Raw genomic sequence first — 23,060 nt, forward strand, 5'->3', positions numbered from 1 at the left:
CTTTGGTGTCAAACCGACCCCAGTTCCAGGCTGAACCACCTCCTAGCTGTGTGTCCTTGGGTAAGTTTCCTAACTTTTCTGCGCTCCAGTTTGATTTCCTGTAAAATGGTTTCCAATTACATCTGCCTTATTACATTTGAGAGGCACACCTAAGATAATAGATATGACACATTTAGAAAGGTTCTGGACTCAATATGGATTGGTTATGATTTAGTGAAAGACTTGCCTGCATAGTGATGTCTCTTTTGAGGCCGTGTCCTTTCAGAGAGAGAGAGAGAGAGAGGAGTCCCTGAGTGTGCTCCTTCTAACTGAGGTCTAAATGTGGCTAAGTTCAAGCTCCTGTCTTCCATCTGCCATCACAGAGCACCACAGTGTCCCCTGCCATCCTTCCTCCTTTGGGTCCCAGAAGCAGTGGTAATAGGGTTGGTCTGGGGCTTGGCCTCAGGAGCAGCCTGACTCCCACCCTGGCTGAGTCTGCTCCTGCTGCTGCCTCTCTTCAGGCCTTTGGTGTAGATTTGGGAGGGCTCAGATCAATTCAATGTAATAAGCACCACCTGAGCCCCTATCATAACCCGGTCCCTGGGACAGGTGCTGGGGCATGTACAGGGTAAATCTCAGTCCCAGAGACAGACTCATGACAAACGAAAGGACTTACTATCTCCAGAGTGGCAAGGCAGCTGTCAAGCTGAGAAAAGGATGTCCCTGGGATGCATCCAGGCCTGAGGGCATTGAGGTAGAGGGGCAGGGTGCAACTTTCGGGGCTATGGAATGGGTAAAGACAGCTGTCAACCTAATGTAACCTAATCAACCCAATCCAATCATTGAGCTGATTAAACGCTTCCCATCTGGATGAAGGACTGATGTGTTCTGGGCCCATGCTCTCTGATGATCTTTGGGAGCGGTGCACTCTGGCCCCAGACCAGGCTGTGTGTTTGTGGGGGGGGGGTACTTTTTCCTTTTTTTTAAGTAAAGATTTTATTTATTTACTCATGAGAGACACACAGAGAGAGGCAGAGACACAGGCAGAGGGAGAAGCAGGCTCCCTGTGGGGAGCCTGGTGTGGGACTTGATCCCAGGACCCCGGGATCATGCCCTGAGCCGAAGGTAGATACTCAGCCACTGAGCCACCCAGGTATCCCGTACTTTTTCCTTTTAAACTAACTTCAAAAACAGACAAAAATCTATACAATTTTTTTTTCCCCTGAAAGGGAAACTTCAGAGCTGCAGACCTTTCCCCATGGCCTCTGCATGTGCCGGGAGCAGAAGCAGGGTCTGGTGGAGGCTGTCTACTGGGGAGGGCATTGCAGGACCTGCCTGGAGAGGAAACTGCAGGGAGCAGGCTGCCACCCTCCTTTGTATAAGCCCATTTGTCTATTAGATGCCAGGGCCAAACAATAAAACAGGCTTGTAAATAGCTGTATTATGCATGTCCTTTAAAAATTGCACAACTAATACATTAATACAGAAATGCATTGTTGTTATAAATATTCCAGGCATCCAGAAAAAGTGGAAAATCTTGCCTACTCAATTCTTTTGCCTTCCTCTGAGCGGCTCTCAGTAGGGTATACACCTCTCCAGAGTTTTTCTGTGTGCTATTTGCATACGTGTGCATTTATAAATACAGAGTTTAGTTGAACATGTGAGTATTTTTAATACAAATGAAATCAAATTGCCTGTATTGTTCTGTAACTTACTTTTCTCACTTCCCAATATTTCTTGGAAATTTTCCCCGAGGGACCTTCAGGTCTTTCTTACCCACTCTAACTGTTGAAGGGAGGTGTGTGTGGGGGGGATGCATATGCATAATCATCCTCCTACTGATGAACATTTAAGTTGTTTCCAATTACTTGCTATCACAAACAGTGCTGCAGAAAAGATCTCTATCCATGCCTTTTGGGGTACATACAAATGTAGGACAGAAATTGCTGGACTGAAGGGGATGGGTGCTTTTTTATTTGGATGGATCCTGCCAAGTCCCCACCCACCTCCCTTGGCCTAAAGGCTCTACCAGTTTACACTCTCAACAGCTGCCTTGTCTGTCCTCTGCAGGGATGGGCGGCTTCTTTGCTGGGGTCTCCTTCCCCTTCTGCTTGTTCCTTTTGCCAATCTCCTTGGCTCTCTTACAGGCTTTGGCCAAGTGCCATCTTCCTGTCCTTCGCTACCCAACTGTGTCAAAGGCCCCATTCTAAGGACTCTGAGTGCAGTCTCAAAACTAAGCAGATAAATCAAGGACCGATGACTCTCGCTTTGGAATAATTTTTTGTTCCACAATAGGATATACTGCAGGGTTTGGAGCAACCCATTAACCAATATTGATTAAGTGTGCAACTCCTTCATTCACTGATTGACAACCCTGGGCTCTGTGCTAGTTGTTCTGGAGCCCTGGCCCTCAAAGGGCATACTCTCACGGGATAGAGTAAGACATGTGAATAGCGTGTGTCATTATGTAAATTTATATTAATTATATCAATGGCCAACTGGCTATTGTTAAAATGTTTTAAATGCTCAAGAAAGAGAGAGATCTCAGTAGATAAAGGACCAGAGATGCTTTGGGGATAGAGCAGACTAACAGATTAGCACTAAGATTTATTAGCCCACAGCGAATGATTCCTGGGGCTGTCCAGTCCTTTTGTCACAAGGTAAACAAATGCAGGGACTTCTTCTTCTTCTTCTTCTTTTTTTTTTTTTTTAAATGCAGGGACTTCTATATCTTTCTCTGGGCAACAGTTATTTTCAAGAGTGAAGGAGGAGGGCAGAAATAGGAAAACGATGTCTTTTCCAAGCCTCCCTTTCACTGCCTTTGTCAAGATGGTGTGGCAGTTAGCAGGGCTGTTCAAATTCTTTCCTTCCTTCATTCATTATGGTTGATATTTCTAAAAGATTTGTTTGTGATTCTCTAACCTTCCCAGTTGGCAAGAAAAAGATGAGATGGCTTTCAGCCTGTGTATGGAAGTGTCCTCTACAGGATTTTTTGTTTTTGCCTCTTATTAAAAACAAAATCGGAAATGAAGGCCACACTGTTCCGAGTTCAGATAGCAAGCTGCTTGAGAATCAGAAGATAACATGGTATACTGGGTAGCAGGACCCAACCAAAGAATATTCTGATTTATTAACTTGTCTCCTGAGTAAGATAAAGTGGGTGAGTCGATAGGCATTAGAGACTCCATTCCTCTGCCTGGGTCCAAGGAGGAAATAAGCCATTGAGAGATAAGCAACTGGCTTCTGATGTCAGAACCAGTGCAGAGAGGGTCCAGGAGCAGCTAATTCTGCCCTGATGGATGCTAGTGAGGGTGGGCATCACAGAAGCTCTAGACTTTGGACTCCAACTGGGGCTGCCATGTCAATTAGTATCATTTCTGGCTAATATCTTTTCTCCATGCACTCAGTAATTTTTTCCCTTTTTTTAGTTGCTAGTGTTAAGGATTGTTTAATTCAGTTACATCAAATCTGGAAGCTAACACAAGCTTGTATGGATTGTAAATTATTGACCTCAGAGATTATTCTACAATATTCCATCTATCCATCCTTCCATCCAAGAACTATAAGAGCTGATATTTTCCCACAAGAAGTTTTAAGTATATTGGGGGCATACTACACAGACACATATAGCTTTTAATCTGTGATTGATTATTTGTGTGTATGCCTCTCTTGCTAGACTAGAAGATTCTTCTATCTGAGAAGAATCAGGTCAGTCCTGTTCACCGCTGTATCACTCATGCCTAACACACTGCCAGGCACATAGCACATGTTCAATAAATGGGCAAGTCAGCAGGAAATGAGCAAGGAGTTGAGCAGGAAGTTTCCTGTGTGGGGCAGTGTGTGAATCAGAGGGTGGCTGCCAGAGTGCAGTGGGATGTAACCATTGGGAAAGGTGATAGCTGGAGCTGGGATGTGGAAATCGGACTTTATTCTGTCTCTGGAAAGACATCAATAGGTATCAAGCAGGAGAGTTGCATGATAAACTAGGCCCTTCTCTCTCATTCATGCATTCCCTTATTCATTCATTCCATTCAATACAAGTTATCAGGTATCATCTGTATGTAAGGCACCATGCAAAATACTGAAATATAAAGAACAGAACTAAGAGAATTGTGTTTTCAAATAGCTTACAATCTGGTAAGGGAGAAAGGTAAGTAAAGAGAAGATTATAATATATGAATTTTATGCTAGAGATTCACACAGAATACTCCAGGATGGCCTTCTGGAGGAGGTAACATTTGAGTTGAATTTCGAAGGACATATATGGGTCAGGTAAGGAAAGGGCAGGAAGGGTGCTGCTGGCAGGGAGAGACAGGGGAGAGCACAAGATGCTTGGGAATAACTGCTCACGGTTTGGGGTAGCTGGTACATTTTGTGGGAGGCTGGGGAGCAGAGACAGGTCCTGCTGAAAAAGCAGGCAGCGGCCAGAGCAGAAAGCGCTGTCGGGAGACTCATGGGCTTCATTGGGGGATGAGGAAGGGAGATGCTTAGATTTGAACTTTACGAAGATCATGTTGATGCAGAGAATGGATTGCAGAGGAGCTAGAAGGGCAGCAGGGAAACCACTGAGGCAGCTGTTGTTCTTATCCAGGTGGGGAATAACAAAGGGCTGAATTAAAGTAGTGTCTGGGGTGGCAGATCATAATAGCTAGTATCTACTGAGCACTTACTGTATGCCAAGAAGTGTTCTACATGAAGGCATTTAACTCAGTCCTCTAGTTAGCCTCTGAGATAGGAACCATCATCATTCCCATTTTCCAGATGAGAAAAATGAGGTACAAAGTCACCCTCTAGTGAGTGCTCAAGCTACTTAAAGGGTAGCTTGAGTATTGGGGTGGGGATGGGGAAGAGGAGTTCTGTTTAGACTGTTGAGACACCCATGGGGCTCTGTGGGGAAGGGTTCAGCCGCACCTGGACTGGGAGTAGCAATCTGAGAGTTAGGGTTAAGGGCAAGCGCATTCAAAGAGCCTGCAGGCTGGAAGAGGCCAGAAACAGTATCCTGGGGCATCCATTGTTGAAAGATTGAACAGAGAACTGCTCATGAAGGGAACTAAGAAGGAAAGGAGACCAGAGGGAAGGGTGTTTCAGGAGGGCATGATCAACAGCTTATGGGCTGCTGAGAAACCAAGTAGGGTAATGACTGGGGAGTGGGGAGTGTCCTTATCAAGAAGACAGGCTTTGGCCACAAATATTTTATAGGTCACCTTGATGAAGAACAATTTCAATGGAGTACTAGAAGTGGGCTGGGGAGTATAAGGGAGGCGAGGAAGGAGAGACAAGTCTCCAGAATGCTTTGGAGACTCATTGTTAGGGAAGGAAGGAGAGGGAGGAACCAACACAGAGTCCAGGTTTTGGGATTGGAACCCTTCTCATTCCAGTGGCTAACCAATGGTAGTGGAAGGGGTTCTTGGTGAGAATGGGATACCTCTGGCGAGTGATTTTCAATCCTAGCTCCCCAAGGCATTTCTGAGATCTTGAAATACACACCCAGGGCCATGTTTTCTAGGAAATTTTCTGAACAGTGGGGCTGGTGACCAACTGACTACCCAGGATCTCCAGGTTCATTCTCAGACCTACCAAGAGGTATGGGCAAAATGACTGAATAAAAATTTGAATATTTAGAAAATAAGAATCACCACCAGGCTCTTTGAGGAAGGCATGGGAGATGATAAAAATCTTCTGATATCCAATCAAAACTGGGAGTTCCATCAGGATTAGCAATCACCTTAAATTAGGGCCAAGAGTCCGACTGGTGATGTCAACATTGAAGATGGTCAGTCTTGGGCTCTTACATCAGTAATGTCCTAGCTTTGCACTTCTACATCTATTCAGACACTCATGTACTTCTCCCCGAATTCCAGGCTCTGTCCTGCCCCTCTCATCTGTTGCATCCGCTCTCATATACACAGATGATTTCCAACCTGGATCTGTTTTGTGAGTTTATGGTTTGATTAGGGTCTCTAAGTGTGTAGCCACAATGACACAGATATCATCATCTATTACAGGCTGGCTTAGCCTCAGGGAGAAGGAGGTCCCTCAGAGAACACTTGCATGGGAGTTTAGCAGGATTAGAAGAGGGGAGGCAGGGAGAGCATTAGAGTACAGCATTTGAGTGCTATTTGAACAGAGGGTGCAGATTTGGGCATCAGAGTTCATTCATTCTTTGAACAATGCACATTTACTGAGCTTGTATATATGCAAGGCATGGATGGAATGGAATCTGAAAGACATAGTTCTTGCTCTTGGGGAGCTCCCAAGCTACTGGGAGACAAAGGCTGATGGAAGCTAAAGAAATCAGTGCTTAAAAGGCAGACGTAAAGAGCAGTGATGCTCAAGGGGAAGTAAATCCTACAAGGAGACTTTTATATCTCTTAGGATAGTGGCAAAATTGCCAACAAACCCATTTCATTCTGTGAGTGCTCCAAGGTTGGGTGCAGGTCTTGCTAATCTTCATTTTCCCAGCACAAGAGGTGCTCAGTGAGTATTTGTTGAAGGAATAAATGAATGTACGGAGTGTTGAATGGAGCAACTAGCTGCTTCTTGAGGGTGGGAGGATGGGGTGTAGAAAGTCTTTAAAGACTATATGATCTTTGAGCAGCATTTGGAAGTGTGAATAGGCCTTTGCCAAGTAGATAAGACAAGGAAGGGATTCTGAGCAGAGGGAACAGTGGGTGCAAATGTGCAAAGCAGGCATCAAAGAACATGGAGTGTTTGGCTGATGTCCGGTGCATGATGGTCAACCATAGGGAATGATGAAGCTGGCAGAAGGGCAGGGGCCAGATGGAACAGGGAAGTGGGGAAGTCATTCTTAAGGGTTGAGTCTTCGCAAATTAGGGGAAATGGGGGAATTTAAGAGTTTTAGGAAGAGTAGCAATGTGAGCACTCTGTGTGTGAGCTGAGGAAGGAGCACTACCAAGGAGCATGCTCAGAACCTCTCTTCTAGAGTTTTAGGAGTGTTATTTACCCAGCTCCTGCTTCTCACTGGCAGGAATCCAGGTTCTGCCTCCCAGACCTGGGGAGGGGGGGTTTGTCTCACACATTCTTGTCACAATTTACCTTAGTAGCACCCCACGGCAGCTGGCATGAAGGAGGGAGTCAGCAGCTGGCAGAGCAGGGAGTGAGTGCAAAACTGTTGTTGGCCAAACCTCCAGGTGTCATCTGTGTGCTTGAGTGACACAGTCAGGGCTGTTAATGCTTGAGGCCCTTTGAGGTCATCTAACCCAGCCCCTCCATCCCGTTCATTGGAAACCTGTGGTGCCGGGAGGGATGCAAATGATCTGAGGTCTCACCACACAGTTAGGACTAGATCCCAGGCCTCTAGCTCCCAGTCTGATTTTCTCTGCACAGAGAGATCTGGGCTCAAAGCTGAGCCCTACTCTTCCCCTACCATGCACTTTAAACAAGTTACTTAACTGTGCAGTTCTGTCATGTGGAACGTGGAAATATTATTTCCTTTTGGGGGTTGCTGTGGGGGGTTAAACGAAATAATAATGCACGTCAAGTGTCTCTGTTGCTTAATGCCTGGTGGGTAGCATGTGCTCAGTTAGAAGTGACTGGTATTATTCCATCCTTCCAGGGTTCTGTTTCCACTCCAGTGTCATCCCACTGCTTGTCTCTGGTGGGGGTGGTCCTGGGCTCATGCAGGGCTCCTACAGTAGCTGAGTTCATCAGAGCAGCATTTCTCAGGTTGTCCAGGAAGGCAGGGGCATACCTTAGCTTCAGCGGGTTTAGGGCAAATACTGAATTTAAAACAGTAATCTTCAGTCTGGGCTACAGCGCAATAGTGTGCTCTTTTGGAATAAAAAATGAAAACATTGAAGGAGGTATGTATATAATTTGGCATGGGTAGAGTGATTTTTATCATACAAAAAGACTCCCCCATTCACAGAGGGATTCATGGTAGGGGTACTTTAAATCATCAGTTCCTTTTAGCGTTCTCCCTCAGGAGTCCATTTCCCTAGTGTGATTCACACCTACTTTGCAGGAAAGGGCCTCCTGCCCCCCAGTGTTGTTCCCCCCCCCCCCACCTTCTTGCAAGATTCCCTTGAGCTTTGAGCTGAAGCAGCTGAATCCTGGAAGGGGAACAATGTAACTGCTTCAGAGTCTAAGATGCACCATGATTTTATATGCCACTAAGAAAGAAATAGCAGTGCTAATTTTAACTCTCAGATGAGATTGATTGAGAAACAAATCCTGATTTCGAAATGTCAAAATGTGAAAAAAAAAATGTGGTTGACTCTTGAACAATACAGGTTTGTGCGCTTACATGTGGATTTTTTTTGATAAATATGGTACAATAGGGTAAATATATTTTCTCTTCCCTATGATTTTAACATTTTCTTTGCTCTAGCTTACTTTATTGTAAGAATATGGTATATAATACATATAACATACCAAATATATGTTTATTGACTGTTATCGGCAAGGCTTCTGGTCAACAGTGGGCTATTTCTAATTAAGTTTCTGGGAAGTCAAAGCTCATATACAGATTTTTTCACTCCCCAAGGATTGGTGCTCCTAACCTCCACATTATTCAAAAGTCACCTGTACTTCTTAGAATCACTGAAATGCACTGTTTGAGAACCAAATCAGCTGGATATTAATGGGAGAATGAGAACATACAAATGGGATCAACCCCCAAGTTATGCTTGGCTTCACATTATTTAATTATCGTTTTTTGTTTGTGAAAGAAACCACTACATTGTAGGTTCTTCAGGACAGATACTGGGTCTCTTTTGTTCACCACTGTATCTCCACCACCTTGTTCATAGTTGGGGTTCAACAAATATTTGCTGAATGAATACATAAAACAAAGAGCCACATTATAAAACATGTGGAAAACCCAGGAAAGAAAATAAATCATTCATAATTCCCCCACTGTGGGTATTTTGGCTTATTTCCTTCGAGTCTTATTTCCTATGAATGTGCTCTTTTATATACATGTAAACATAATTTATTATTAGATTTAGCTCCAGGATGTGTTTTTGTATTTCTCTATTAATATGAATGAAATGATGAAATGAGATGATGCAGAAATGCTTTGAAGATTTGTAAAATGTTTAACCAAATATCTTATTATTAGTTATAATAATCCTAGCAATGCTGCTATGAATAAGGCTGATTTTCTGAGAACGCACTTCAAAGCAAACAACAAATTTGTTTTCTGAAGCTGGGTATGGGCTGTCCCTGCATTCTGCTCACCATGGGGAGTCCCTTGGTTTCTTTTTGGGAAGAGAAAGAGACTCAAGGGTACTTCAAAGTCCTGAGCTCCAGCTTCCCACTCGGTCCAGAAATTTCTTTAATGTCACCCATGGAGGGTAAGTCCCTGCTTGAGAATACTCAAGTCGGCCAAAAGAATTTACTATTTGCTCCAGCTGACCTCTGAGATTGGGGATCTGTCTCCTTGTTTTTGTGGGCAGAGAGGAGCCTAAGTCTGACAAGTGCCAGTAGTAAACCCAGGAGGGTTTCTCATGGCCCAGTCTCTACTTCTGCCATGTTTCATTTCCTTGACTCTGCTCCAGGCCCTTCTGTTCCCTCCCTTTCCCTCACACTTCCATTAAGATGCCCAGCCAGAGGGCACCTGGCTGGCTCAATGTTTGAATGTCTGCCTTTGCTCAGGTCGTGATCCTGGGGTCCTGGGATCAAGTCCTGCACCAGGCTCCCCACAGAGAGCCTGCTTCTCCCTCTGCCTGTGTCTCTGCCTCTCTGTGTGTGTCTTACATGAATAAATAAAGAAAATCTTAAAAAAAAAGAGCCCAGCCACCTCTGTACCAACAGAGGTTGAGTCCCATTCATGCTGAACACCTGTCCCTATTGGGATGGTATATATATATATATATATATATATATATATATATATATATATATATTTAAAGATTTATTTATATATCTTACATAAATATATATATCTATATTTAAAGATTTTATTATCTATTCATGACAGACACACACACACACACACAGAGGCAGAGACACAGAAGAGGGAGAAGCAGGCTCCATGCAGGGAGCCTGATGTGAGACTCGATCCCGGGTCTCCAGGATCACGCCCTGGGCTGAAGGTGGCGCTAAACCACTGAGCCACCTGGGCTGCCCAGGAACGGTATATTTTTTATGAAAATCTGTCCTTGTCACTTCCATGAGTGTCTGGCATTGCCTCCAGTTGGCAGTACTCAAAAGCCCAAGAGGTTAATAGCTTGGGTTCTGGGCTCCGCAGGGCTGCCTGTCCATCTGCGTACCTTGACTTGTTCATCTGTGTTCTCACTCTTCCCGACTCAAATCCTCAGCCCTGAACTTGGTTCCCTACCGTCTGCTTCATACCCTCCTTCTTCTGTCCTTAGGGATGAGGTTTTCTGGTTGTGCCACCTGGTTCCCACCTGGCACGGCCTTGCGTACTTATTTCTGCTTTCCCCACCTGCCTCAGGCTCCGGGACCTGTGGAGGCCAGGCAGCCTCCCAGCCTCCTCTGCCCCTGCCTCAAAGTCAATGTTCCACCTACTATGTACTGCACAGGCGGCTGATCCTGGCCCTTAGCAAGTACGCAGGCATTAAATACAGGGAACAGTTTGGGAGGCCCCCACCATCAATGCCTTCTCAGAGATTCAGAAGCATAGTTCACTCAGAGATTTAAAACCAGTTTCTAATACAGAAAGTCAATCTATAAAGTGGCTAAAGAGCTGTGGTCAGTACTAGATGAGAGATGACATTTGAACCGCATTTTAAAAACAAGCTGAGCTTGTAAGTTATGTGTGCCTCTCTTTCTGACCCCTCCTTCACTGTTTTTTTTTTTTTTAAGATTTTATTTATTTATTCATGAGAGATACACACAGAGGGGCAGAGACAGAGGCAGAGAGAGAAACAGGCTTCCTGAGGGGATCCCGAAGTGGGACTCGATCCCAGGACCCCAGAATCACGCCCTGAGCTGAAGGCAGATGTTCAATCACTGAGCCACCCAGGTGCTCCGCCTTTACTGTTCTTTCTGATTCCTCCTTTCCCACCCCCTAGACCTTGTGCTCCCACCACTCCTGGACCTCGCAGGGCAGGTTGTCTTGGATGCTCTGATTTAGGACTCAGTCTTTCCAGTGTTCATTCCAGGCAAACCAGGAGGTAAGAGAAAGAGAGCGTCCCTGTGTCTGTCTGCAGTACTGCTCTGAGAGCTCTTCCCCACTGAGAATCTGTGCACTTCTCCCTTCTGAGATGTGAAACCCACATCAGACGTGAGGCTATGCCTGTCCTCACTCTCCTACATGCAGAGTTGATGCAGCAGGCCTGGCCCACTGAATGGTCAGCCCCACAGTGCGAAGTCAGAGGGAGCAGGCAGGAACCCATGCAAGAAGTTTCCCCCCACTTACACTGTTACAAGAGCGATGTCCCCCATCGTCCCTTTCCCTTTTGGTAGGCCACTCTGAGTTGTATCAACACAAATGATGAAACACATCAGACCCTGGCCAGCAGGTTTCCTTAGCTTCCAGTGTTTCCCCCTCCCCCCTCAAAAGATTTCTTGCATCCCCCCACCCCCCCAGAAGGTTCTGGAAAAAGTCGTCACTGAATTCAATGAAAAAAGAAGTGAGCTGAATTTCTCTCACATCCAAGTTTAGGAACCAACAGGTGGTACAGGAGAACTGGGTTACAGAAGTTAGCTGACACCTCGATCCAATTTCCGGGTGAGCCACTGTCCTGAACCCAGCCTTGCTTGAGCCTCCTGAGTGGACTCAGAGCCTTGAAGGAGTGGGAGTTCCATTTCCCCTCCCCTGTGCCTCTGCAGGTGGCTGGTGTAGGCCCAGGACCACTGGTCCAGGGAGCCCAGGAACTTACCCTCTGCTCCTGGGTGGCCACGAAAGTCTGGAACCCTGGAGCCACCCCAAAGCCCAGTTCTTGGATGAAAGGTGGCTCAGATTGACTGTGGATCTGAACTTTCACTCCTGCTTCAAACGTCGTTTCCTCTGAAAGGACAAAGACAGAGCCATGGGTCAGCAACTTCCGGACTCTAGGGATGCTAGAAAGGGATGCTAGAAAGGCCACGTGGTGGGCAACATAATGGCCTGCCAAGATGTCCACATCCTCATCCCTGGGAACTGTAAAGATGTCACCCTGCATGGTGGAATGGACACTGCAGATGGGATTATCTGCAGTTAGGGACCTGGAGATGGGGAGGTTATCCTGGATTACCCAGGCAGCCCAATGTCATCACAAGGGTCCTTGTGGGAGGGAGGTGGGAAGGTCAGAGTCAGAGAGAGAATGCAAGAAAGTTTTGTTGCTGGCTTTGGACTTGGAGGAAGAGCCACAGGCCAAGGGGTGCAGGCAGCTTCTAGACACTGGGCAAGGCAGGAGAATGGATGTCCACCCCCACCCCCTGCCCCGAAGCTCCCTCGAGGAATGCAGCCCTGCCAACAGCTAGATTTAAGCCAAGTGAGACCAGTTTTGGACTTCTGGCTTCTAGAACTATAACAGAATAAATTTGTGTTGTTTGAAACCACTAAGTTTGTGGACTCTGTTATGGTAGCTGTCAGAAGCTAATTCAGGCCAGTTAGGCCAACCCTTTGCTTTGGTCTCCAAAACTATAAAATGGGATTATGAAGTGAGTCAGGCACCTTTATTCTATTCACTAGAATAGCTTCTCTCCTGGGCCATGAGCAGAAGGCAAGGGGATCAGGAGGGGGAACACCCGAAGACACAGCAGTCAAAATAAAAATACAGGACTTGCTTGGATGCTGAGATGCCTGCCCCTTGGAGCCGCACAGGATGGGCAACCAGAAGAGAAGCTTCTGCTGCTCTTTCATTTGGTGAGAGAAATGGCCCCTGGCAGTGGGAGATGGCAAAAGTGGTGGAAGGTGATGGGATGGCAGGGCCTGACTCATCCGAAACACTCACAATTGGGGGAGAATGAATCTCTGGGATGTGTGAGCCTTTACTGGGCCTCCTCTGTCTCATTCTTTCCAAACAGCCTGCAGAGTGAGCTTTGCAACATGCAAACCTGCACAACTCTCTCCTATGCTGATAAGGGGCCCAGCCCCTTAACCTCCCCCCATTCCAGCCTTGCTCTGGGCAGCCTCCTGCTTCGTGGCACCAGGTGTCTGACCCTCCAGGGCTGCCCAGATTGGCTGTTACTGGTCTCAGCCCCGCACGGATGCACGTGCATTTCCTTCTGCCTGGAATGCCTTTCGACCTAGTCCACCTGACCAATCTCCCTACTCAGCACTGAATATTCAGCCTCTAGCCAGACCCACAGCAAACACTTCTCTTGCTCTGTTGTATTCCCACACCATGCACCAATCCTTTATCTGGCAGTCTCTTCCACCAGGCTGGAGTATCCTGAGGCCAGGTTTGGGGCTGTCTCCCTAGATCTCAAAGGTCCTGTGCAGGGCCAGGCAGAGAGCAGGCACTCAGGGAACGCCTGCTGAGTAAATGGGAAATTTGTGACTCAAACCTCCCTCAGTTATTCATGGGTAAGCCCAATCTAGAGTCCAAATTGAGGGGTGTTCTCAAAGAAGGGAACGGGGAGAGGTTGGGTAAATACAGGAAGGGGGGAAGATGGTGTGGGGGAGAAATGGAGGCTGAGGTCAGGGAGGGAGGGAGTTGTTAGCCCTGGGACCATCGTTTGGGGATGAACGCTGTGGGGAAGGAAGGGCTGGGGGCAGGCATGGGAATGGGAAAACCCACGGACAGCCTGGAGGCCAGTGACAGAGGCAGGGGAAGGGGGTGGGAGCTGGGTGAGAACTCCAAGGTAGGGGTATGTGGACGGAAGGGCTTAGTAGGCACACAAGGATTAAGGAAGGATAGGCTCTAGGATAGTTCTAGAGCCCAGGTTTGGAGCCCGGTGGCTGACATGGTGTTTAGGCAGAAGAGACTCTCAGCCAGGAATCCTTCGGTCCTGTGTTCTCAGAACAGAGGAGGATCCCAGGCAATCCACAAACACACGCCCTTCCCTCCAGCGCTTAAGTGTTCTTCTGTTTACCCGGATGGTCCATGCAGACTGCATGTTCCGGGATGCCCATGGTCTTGGGCCCATCTCTCCCCATGCACGATGAATGCCTCAGAGAAGAGATGCCCCTAATTCCTCCCAGTGCCCATGGCCTGGCGGGGTGCCCCACAGGTGCCTCAGGGAAGGGGACTGCGGGAGACAGAGGATGGGCGGGAAGGGGAGGGGTGAGCCTGTCCAAGGCAGGGGTGGAGGAGAGCTCAGGAGCCAGAGAATGGGCTCGGATGGGGAAGGAGCGAAGGCGGCATGATGCTGGGATCACAGGATGCTTGTGCTTGGATGATCTGAAGGCATGTTCAGTGAGCTGTGGGGGGTGGGGTGGGATGGGACTGATGCCAAAACTTATTTTCTGGAGCTCTCCGAAGCTGCATGCCCGCTGTATAACTGAGCTTAGGAAACCTTCGAACCAGTAAGACAGGCTCAAAGGAGGAGGCCCGTGGCTTACAGGGAGAAATGAAAAGTGAAGCCTTTCTGTCAGAAATGCTTTGAGTAATGGACAAAGCAGACAGGCCAGGCATGCCTGCATGGGGAGAGCTGCCCCAGGCCAATAGGACTGGGTTGGGATTTGGAAGAGTTTATTCGAGAAGCAGCAGGGGCTGGGGCAGAGAACATTTTAAAATAATCTCATAACATTACAAATACCCAGCAAAGGATGGGCGTAGAAGAGTGGTGGATAAGGTTTCCACTCTCTTTAGAGAATTTTCAGCCATGATGGAATCTTCTAGAATCTGTGCTTTCCAACACAGTAGCCACTAACCACATGACGTGCGACAAATGCAACCAAGGAACTGAAATTTTAATTAACTAATGAATCCCCTCACCTCAGCTTTACTGAGGTATAATTGACAAATTATGAGATAAAGTATATAATGTGATGATCTGATGTCTGTATATGCTATGAAAGGATTTCCCTATCAAATTAATTAATCTGTCACCTCACATACTTACCTTTTTTGCTTGCCTTATTTATTTTTAATTGAATTTAAATTTAATTAATTAACTTAAATTTAAATATCCACATGTGGCTAGTGACAACCTCAGTGGGCAGTGCAGCTGGAGAATGTTAGGTGTACGCAGACCCAGATGTCTCAGAGTATTGAGAATGGCAAGGATGCCACCCCCTACTTTCCTAAGCAGGTGCCCCTGGTGGTCTCTGGCCTGGAGACCTTGGGTAATTTGGGTGAGGCTCTGGGGAGCAGGGCTGTGCATATTCTCAGCCAGCTACGGTTATAGTTCCAGACCCTCTCTGGCCCTGCTTTTCCCATAGCACCACTTATTCTCACATCTCCAGATGGTTTGTTTCTTTCCCTTCGTGGAACTGCCCTTGGCTTCCCTCTGTGGATTATTTTCTAGTCTGATTAGTAAACAGCCCCCTTACAGTCTCTGCCCCATACCCACTCGTAGTCTCTTACATATTCTGGATGTGGATGCTGTCAGTATGCAACTATGAAGACTCAATTTAAGAGCTGAAGTTATCAAACACAAACTGCTAGAGCCAAAGGCTCAGAGCACGTACCTCAGAGGTTCTCAAACTGGAATGCAAATCAGAATCATGTAGGGAGCTCTGCGTGACGATTCTGGGGACCCATCCCTAGATCTGGTCACTCTGGGGTGGAGCCCAGGCATCTGCATTTCCAGAGGTTCAGCTATAGGTTATCTGAGGCCAAACACATTTGGACAAGTAGCAAACTGGTCCAGAGAGGGGATGTGACTTGCTCAGGGTCACACAGCAAGTCAAGGGCAGAGCAGGGGCTAGAAGCCAGGTCCCCTGACTTCCAGCTCATTCTCTGCCCTCTAGCAGCTTCGAGTTTGCCCAGGGTCTGGTTTGGCACAGGGAAATGCCAGCACCACATGCTGCCTGTCCACACTGCAGGACTCAGGGCAGGGGGCGGGGTCTCTTCCACAGAGATGCAGGTGGGTTGTGCATAAAACCAACAGCAGCAGCAGCAGCAGCAGCCAGAACAGTAACAATAACCGCCAGGACCACTTATACAATTTTTGGGTCCCAGTGCAAAACAGAAATGTGGGACCCCTTATTAAAGAATTATTATGAATGTCAAGACAGACACAGCAGAGCCTTAAACCAAGAGTGTAGCCCTTGTGAGCGCGGGGACCTGCGTGACTGTGTGTGTGTGTGTGACTGCCCGGGTTACACATCTAAGGAGCCAGCCCCGACAATAACCCAGCTTGACGTGGACAGAATTCTTGAGCCTCATATTCCCCTCACCACCAGATGATTCGACACTGAGCTGCTTCGGAGTGCAGGCCCCAGTGCAGTGAAGGATTTGTTTACACATCGTGAACATCAGGATTCAAAGCCCCTGAGAGAGAGAGCGCAGGAGAGAGCACAGAGAAAGGGAAAGTTACTACACACGCAGGGTTAGGAGCCCTTGTTAATTGGGACCAAACATGAAAGATCATGTCGGATCAGGAGAGAGGCGGGAAGTGTGTTCGGCCTGCAGGAGCTGGAAGACCGCAGCACTTCTCAGGAGCGCAGCCTTAGCGGCTCAAGGTGAGGCCTACCTGTGCAGCACTTCTGTGGGCGCAGAAAGGATTTGGAGCCTCTGCGGGAGGAGAGGGCGCTGGGGAGCCGCGGAGGAGCCATGGGCAGAATGCATAATGGGGCCCGGAAAGTACATCGCAATGAAAGAAGCTTAACTCTTTAATCTTTGCAAATTACAGGAAACATGCCGAGGAAATAAACACGAGAGAAGTAGGAAGGGAAGATTTTTCTGCAAAGCCGGGGGAATTTTCTGGGCTAAGGCAGGGATATGTTGACACAAGACAGTCAGTGGCTAGGATAGCTAGCTGGAGCGGAGAGGGCAGGAGGGGGGCGAGCCACGTGGGGGCGTTCTCAGTGCGGGGTAGCCTCCCCTGGCCAGTCCTCTGCACTCTGCTCTCTGTCCTGCTGTTTAGACTGTCCTGATGGGCTCCCTCGCCTTCTGGCTTCCGGTTGGGTTCAGCCGGTGATGGGTCTGGAGGAGAGAGGGTCAGTCTGGGATATCCCGTCTCATCTCGTAGCTCTGTTTGCTGGCTCGCTGCTGGTTAGCTGCATAGCACCTTGGAAAGCCACAGCTCTGGGCTGGGAGGCTAGGGGGAGCTCTCTGTCTTGCTCTCTCTCTGGTTCTGATAGCAGCTCTTTCTCCCTTTTCCTAGGAACAGAAGTGGCTGTCCTGCCACCAGGCCCAGGACACCGCACCACCTGTATTGCCTTCCCTAAGCCTTGCACACACCTTTGTAAATAGTCCTTCATTCGTTTTTCCTTGTATTACCCAGTCTGTGGGTGCTGTTGATTGCTTGCTTGGGTCCTCATGGGCACAGCCACCAGGGGGTATCTACTACCTAAGGTCTGAGAGACAGCCAGAGGCACCTGCTCAGCACTCCACTTTGAAGATCCACCATTGTGTCCGAGCATGCTTGGCAGGAGACCTCACTGCCTACAGGGCAGTCCATGGTTTTCAAAGTTCATCCTTATATTGAGCTGAAAACTTGTCTGTTTACAGATCTCTCTCCTGCCCCCAGCTCCAATCCTGCTTCCACTTGACACCCCTTCAAGGATCTGAAGATACATACTGTGACCACCAGAGTCTTCTTGTTTCCATGCTAACCTTCCTCAGTGGCCCTGGCCCCAGTGCATCTTCATTTCTGGAGGCTTTGCTAGCAGAGGGATGCTCAGAGAGGTGCTCCGCCTGGAGAGGCTTCTGTGCAGAGGGGCTCAGGACCCTCTCCCTAACTCCCACAGGACAGCCAACAGCTCCTCATGGCGTATGGACATTCTGGGGACATTGGGTGGGGCCACGATGAGCAGAGCTTGCACACAGAGAACCCTTTTCCGCAGGGAGTGAGCTGGGCATTCGAAGAGAGGTGGGAACACAAGCCCTGCTACCTGGTGGGTCAGAACCAGACAGAGCCTAGGACAGCTGGTTAAATGCTTGGGGCTCTGGGGTCAGGTAGGGTAAGGTCAAGTCCAGCTCTGTGATCTTTGGAAGGTTATTTAATCTCTTGGGAGCCTCATTTTTTTAAAAAAAGATTTTATTTATTTATTCATGAAAGACACACACACACACACAGAGGCAGAGACATAGGCAGAGAGAAGAGAAGAAGACTCCATGCAGGGAGTCCGATGTGGGACTTGATCCCGGGACTCCAGAATCATGCCCTGAGCCAAAAGCAGACGCTCAACCGCTGAGCCATCTGGGCATCCCTTGGGAGGCTCATTTTGCTGCAAAATTTGCAGAATGAGTTTGGACATAATAATGAATCTGTCTTCATAAGACTTTTGACATTGCATAGAAAGCCCTTAGCACAGAGTCTGGTGATTAAGAAAAGCTCACTAATTTATAGTGCTATCATCATCACCATTATTCAGTGTTTCTGGCTTTCTACAAAACCTGGCTGGATCAGGGGCTCTCTCCCACTCCTCCATCCTCATGCAACTCCCTGAATTTAGGATGATTCTTCTCCTCCCCTTCCATCCGATTGACTCCTACTCAGCTTTACTGTCACTACCTCCTGGAAGCCTTCCTCCATTGGATGCTCCAATATCTGGTACTCACCTTTTTCACGTAACTCTCTCTCTCCACTAAGACTGGGAGATGCTTGGGGACAGAGTCGATGTTTTCTTTATGCATATGTGCATAATGCTTGGCACATAGTGGGTGTCATACACACTTGCTGAAAAGAACACACAGCACAGCTGATCTCTGAGACTCACAGAGTCCCAACTTCTCAATTCACAGCTGAGACACAGAGATGCCAAGAGGGTAACACATTGGTCTGGGTCTCATCAGTGAGTTTTTGGCCAAGCTGGGTCCACATGAAGCCTGCTGAGCCAGCTCTGGACCCTCTACCACAGTCCCAAGATGGCAGATGGTGATTAAGAGATTGCCTGGGTGCCTATGTAGGGACTTAAGCTGGGCCAGGACAGCAAAGACCACCTGTGACACCCCTCTGAAGAGACCCAGCTGGTGTTACCATTTTGTGTGGCTGCTATCTGCCTGGTTTCTGCTGCCCATGACATCACAGTGGGGGCTAGACTCAGCCTTTGGGCCTCACTGCTCCCCATGACCAGGGAGAGAAGCGTGGAGTGTCCAGGTCTATGTTTCAGCCAGGCATGTGTGTGTGTGTGTGTGTGTGTGTGTGTGTGTATGTGTGTGTGTGACAGAGAGAGACAGATACAGAGAAAGAGACAGAGATAGGAGGATGGGAGAGAAACTATCTCTGAAATTGCTCTGATCTCTTCCTACTTCCCTGAAGCATTTCCTAAAGTGCTGCTGAGGATTTCCCAGAAACAAAGAAAGACCTGGCCCTCCCGAGGGCCCTGGGTGCTGGCCACCATTCCACATTCATCCCCTCATTCACTAGACAGAAACGTACCAAATGCCTACCATGGGCATGTGCCACAGGCCGAGGACCAGGGGTCCAGCAGTAAACCAAGCAGGGCCTGTGTCCTCCTGGAGCTCCCATTTGGGGTGGGGCAGACAATAACCAGGGAACACATGTAGTGTTGGGCCAAATATGAGGACAGTGATATAGGATGGGCAGGGTGGGTGGTCGTGACTCTTCCAGATGGAAGGCAAGGCAAGGCTTTTCAACGTGAGCAGGTAGGTCATCGGACAACCCAGGGCAAGCATTTCAGGTGGAGGGAACAGCAGGTGCAGAAGCCCTGAGACAGATATGCACTTGGCCTATTCTAAGAGCAACAAGGATGTGTCCGAAGCCAGATGATCACTTTATTTCTCCTTACAGTCGCCCCAAGAGGCAGGCTTACTACAGACGAGAAAACAAGTGTTTTATAGATAAGAAAACAAAGGCTCAGAGTGGTAAGCTTGCTGTAGCCACACCAAGCAAATCCAGCATCAAACTGGCTGCCAGTCCCCAAGGCTCTGCTCTTTGTCCTCTAACACCTGGCTGTGTTCAAGACAGTGTGCCTTCCTGGTGTCACCAGCCACATTTTCCATTGGGTAGTTCCCCTTTGAGAGGCTGCAGGCCAGGACTCTGAGCTGCTCAGCTCTGAATCCCCTACAGGACATGGCAAACGACAATACTGGCAGGAGTGTGGTAAGCTTTGGGGCTTTCACAGACTTTGGGTGCCAGATCCTCCAGCCGTCCTGAGACAGGTGTCAACCTCCCTGTTTATATAAACAGAAGAAATAGAAATATATATATTTCAGAAGAAACAGAAATATATATATATAAAATTATGATTTTTTTACACTATCTATTTTACAGATGAAGAAAGCAAAGTCCAAAGAAAGGAAAGGACAGGCCCAGGGTCTATGAATCATGGCTGCATGGTATTTTGGAACCAGGAGAGTCCTTGACACTGCTTTAATCCAACTAACTTTTCATCTTTCAGGTGAGAAAATAGAGATCCACATGGAAGAGAATGGACAATGGCCACATGGCAAGTGGTGGCCTGGAAGAGCCCAGGAGCCAGGTATCTTGACTCCTCACCCTCCTCTGCCCTTTGTCAGTTGACTAGAGGAAGCAATGGTCCCTAGTGACTAGCCAATAAGGGTTCAAGCTCTACAGGGATGGAGGGAGAGAATAGTCTAATTTATACAGGGTTCAGCAGCCTGTGTTCTTTTATCTCAGAGTCCGGGGGAAAGCTCACTGTGTGGTATAGTGACAATGATGGAGACTGAAGTCCAAGCCCTAACCCTTGAGAGCCCTGGTGGAAAGGGTCTGGCAAGCACTGTTTGGGTGGTCCACTAGAGGTGCCATCTTGGTTCCTCCTGCTCTCCTGGCATTCACAGAGGAATCCAAGGAGACCAAGGTGGGGCCCTGGAAACAAAAGCAGGGGATGGTCCCTAGAAAAGTGTGGGCTCTGAAATCATGGAGCCCTGGTCTGACTGCCAGGCCAGCCCATCACTTACTAGCTGTGTGACTTCTTTGAGCCTTAGTTTCCTCTTATTTAAATTAAAGGCGGGGGCTGGTCCCTCAGGTTACTTTTAGCTCTGCAATTCTATGAGCTGGGGATCATGCACAAATCTCCTAAACCCACCACATCTCATTTTAATTTCCTGAAAACTGATTAAAAAAAAAAAACTCAAACATGGCTGTTCAGCATTCAGAAGTCAGAGGAGGCTGACTTTTTCCAAAGACAACGTAAAGAATCCTCAAATTGCTGCCTGGCTAAAATTGGGCCATGTGTATCTTGTGCTCCTTGCCCACCCCTCCCCTGACAGGCCCAGTTGAGCCACAGGCCTAGGTGAGGAAATCCAAACTCAGCATGGAGACAGGTACGCTCACACTCCATTGCTCATAGGTGATATTTTGGGGCTAGACCAACTCTGGAGGAAGAAAAATCAACACTACGTTCCTAAGCCGGAGGGGCTGCAATTACGTCTGTTTAGGGCAGCAGCATGAGGTAGTGGGGTTCTCACCAATAGCTCATTATCAAGTGGCTACGACAGTGTGCTGAGGGCTGCAAACCTCAGCCCCTTCCTGCACAGCCTCAAAGCCCCTAAGACACGATTTGGCAAAAATGTTACCCTCTGTTAAACCAAGTGTTGCCCAAAGCAACCTTTTTTTCCTCTTCTCTTTTTCTGTTTTCATTATTAAGAAACACTAGCTCTTGGTGGAAAGAACCAAGGACCAGATCAGAGATATGGATTCAAGTGCTAGTTCCAATACTTCTTAGCCATGAGGTCATGGGAAAGCCACTCAGCATCTCAGAGACTTGCTAACTTACCATATCTGTTAAATGGGTTAGTCTGTCAAATGATTAGAACTGCTCAGTGTACACCGAAAGAATGTATGAGGATGAGAAGATAGAATGCTGGGGAAGCACCTTATACACTGTAGAGTGACGTGCCCATGTTGGGGAAGGAGAGGGTTAATGTTGGGTCTTAGTTATGCAACAGAGAAGAGTGGCTTCACTTGACACATTCCTGTTAAATAGAATGTTTACAAAACATACATTAGTGAAGGCACCAGTGTGGAGTTTGGTCTAGCCTCATTACAAAAAGATTTATTCCAAGGATTCTTTAAATAATGAGTTTCCCTAGTGCATTCAGGCTCAGAGATTATAAATTACTTGGTAAGAAGGCTGATGAATCTGGGTGGGCAACCAACATGCGGAGACACCACCCTTGAAAAGCCATCAGGAAGTGCCATGTATCCGGAATTGTAGGAGAAGTTGGTGGATGATTGAGATTCTACTTATAAAAATTCTGTTTACACACTCTGGCAAAGGAAGTTAGGTACAACCAGATTGCCGAACAGATCACGTATATAGATTGCGATATAATTATAGAAGTCAAAGTCATTCAAAGCATTACCTTCTGTTATTGAATATTTCCTCAATCCGTGGATATAAAAAGCATGATAGTGTTCATGTGGGGGTGACATCTGAGAAATATCTGGATGTTAAAAAGGCATCCTCATACTTCCAAAGGGCGGAAACAGGGATCTAGATCAGAGCTTCTCATACTGGAATGTCAATCAGCCAGTGGTCCTGTTGCGATGCAGATTTAAGTTGGGCTCTAGATTCTGCATTTCTGATAAGCTCTGAGGGGACCCTGTTGCTGCTGCTGCTGCTGCTGGTGGTTGGAGGACCACCCTAGGGTAGCAGGACTCACAGGAGGACATTGCTGTGTTAGCAGAACACACCAGGCCCCTGGTGATCTGGCCTCTTCCCCCACCCTGTCCAGCTCTGGGTCTCAGCCTTAGAGCCACCTTCCCCAGGACACCCTGGGCTGTCCTTGGCCCTTGCTCTCGATTCCCCTCCCTCCCTCTCACCTCCTCATGATTCACACCCTCTTGAACTCCTCCTATACTCTGCTTGGGTGCCTGGCAGACAGGCCCGGGGATGAGGACCAAAGGTCACCTCCTCTTTGAAGCCTCCCCTGACATGTCCTCTTCCTCCCTTTTGGAACCCATCACCTTGCTCCTTTTTCTCTTTTGCAGTGAGAGCACTAGAGGACATTTCATTGTCTACATGTGCCCCAGATTGCAGAAGTTTGGCACTCCGCGGGCGCTTTACATGAGCGTTGTTGGATCAATGCATTTCCATCTAGCACATAAAAGGAACCCTCAAGGTAGTCCTTAGATTGTGCACTTCTTTAAAACTTGGATTGCATTCTTCATTTGTATCCCCAAGG

At 47.7% G+C, this 23,060-nt stretch overlaps 1 protein-coding gene across 3 annotated transcripts in view; it reads right to left on the reverse strand.

The window, feature by feature from the left end:
* Window positions 1-23,060, reverse strand: part of ASIC2 (acid sensing ion channel subunit 2) — a 994,452-nt gene that overhangs the window by 57,502 nt on the left and 913,890 nt on the right. For all 3 annotated transcript variants that reach the window (XM_077852177.1, XM_077852176.1, XM_077852175.1), the window contains exon 3: window positions 11,790-11,917. In XM_077852177.1, coding sequence (XP_077708303.1) covers window positions 11,790-11,917 — 128 coding nt within the window. The remainder of the gene's footprint in view (window positions 1-11,789; window positions 11,918-23,060) is intronic.

The sequence above is a fragment of the Canis aureus genome, chromosome 16 (assembly GCF_053574225.1).
Source record: "Canis aureus isolate CA01 chromosome 16, VMU_Caureus_v.1.0, whole genome shotgun sequence".
Taxonomy (NCBI): Eukaryota; Metazoa; Chordata; class Mammalia; order Carnivora; family Canidae; genus Canis; species Canis aureus.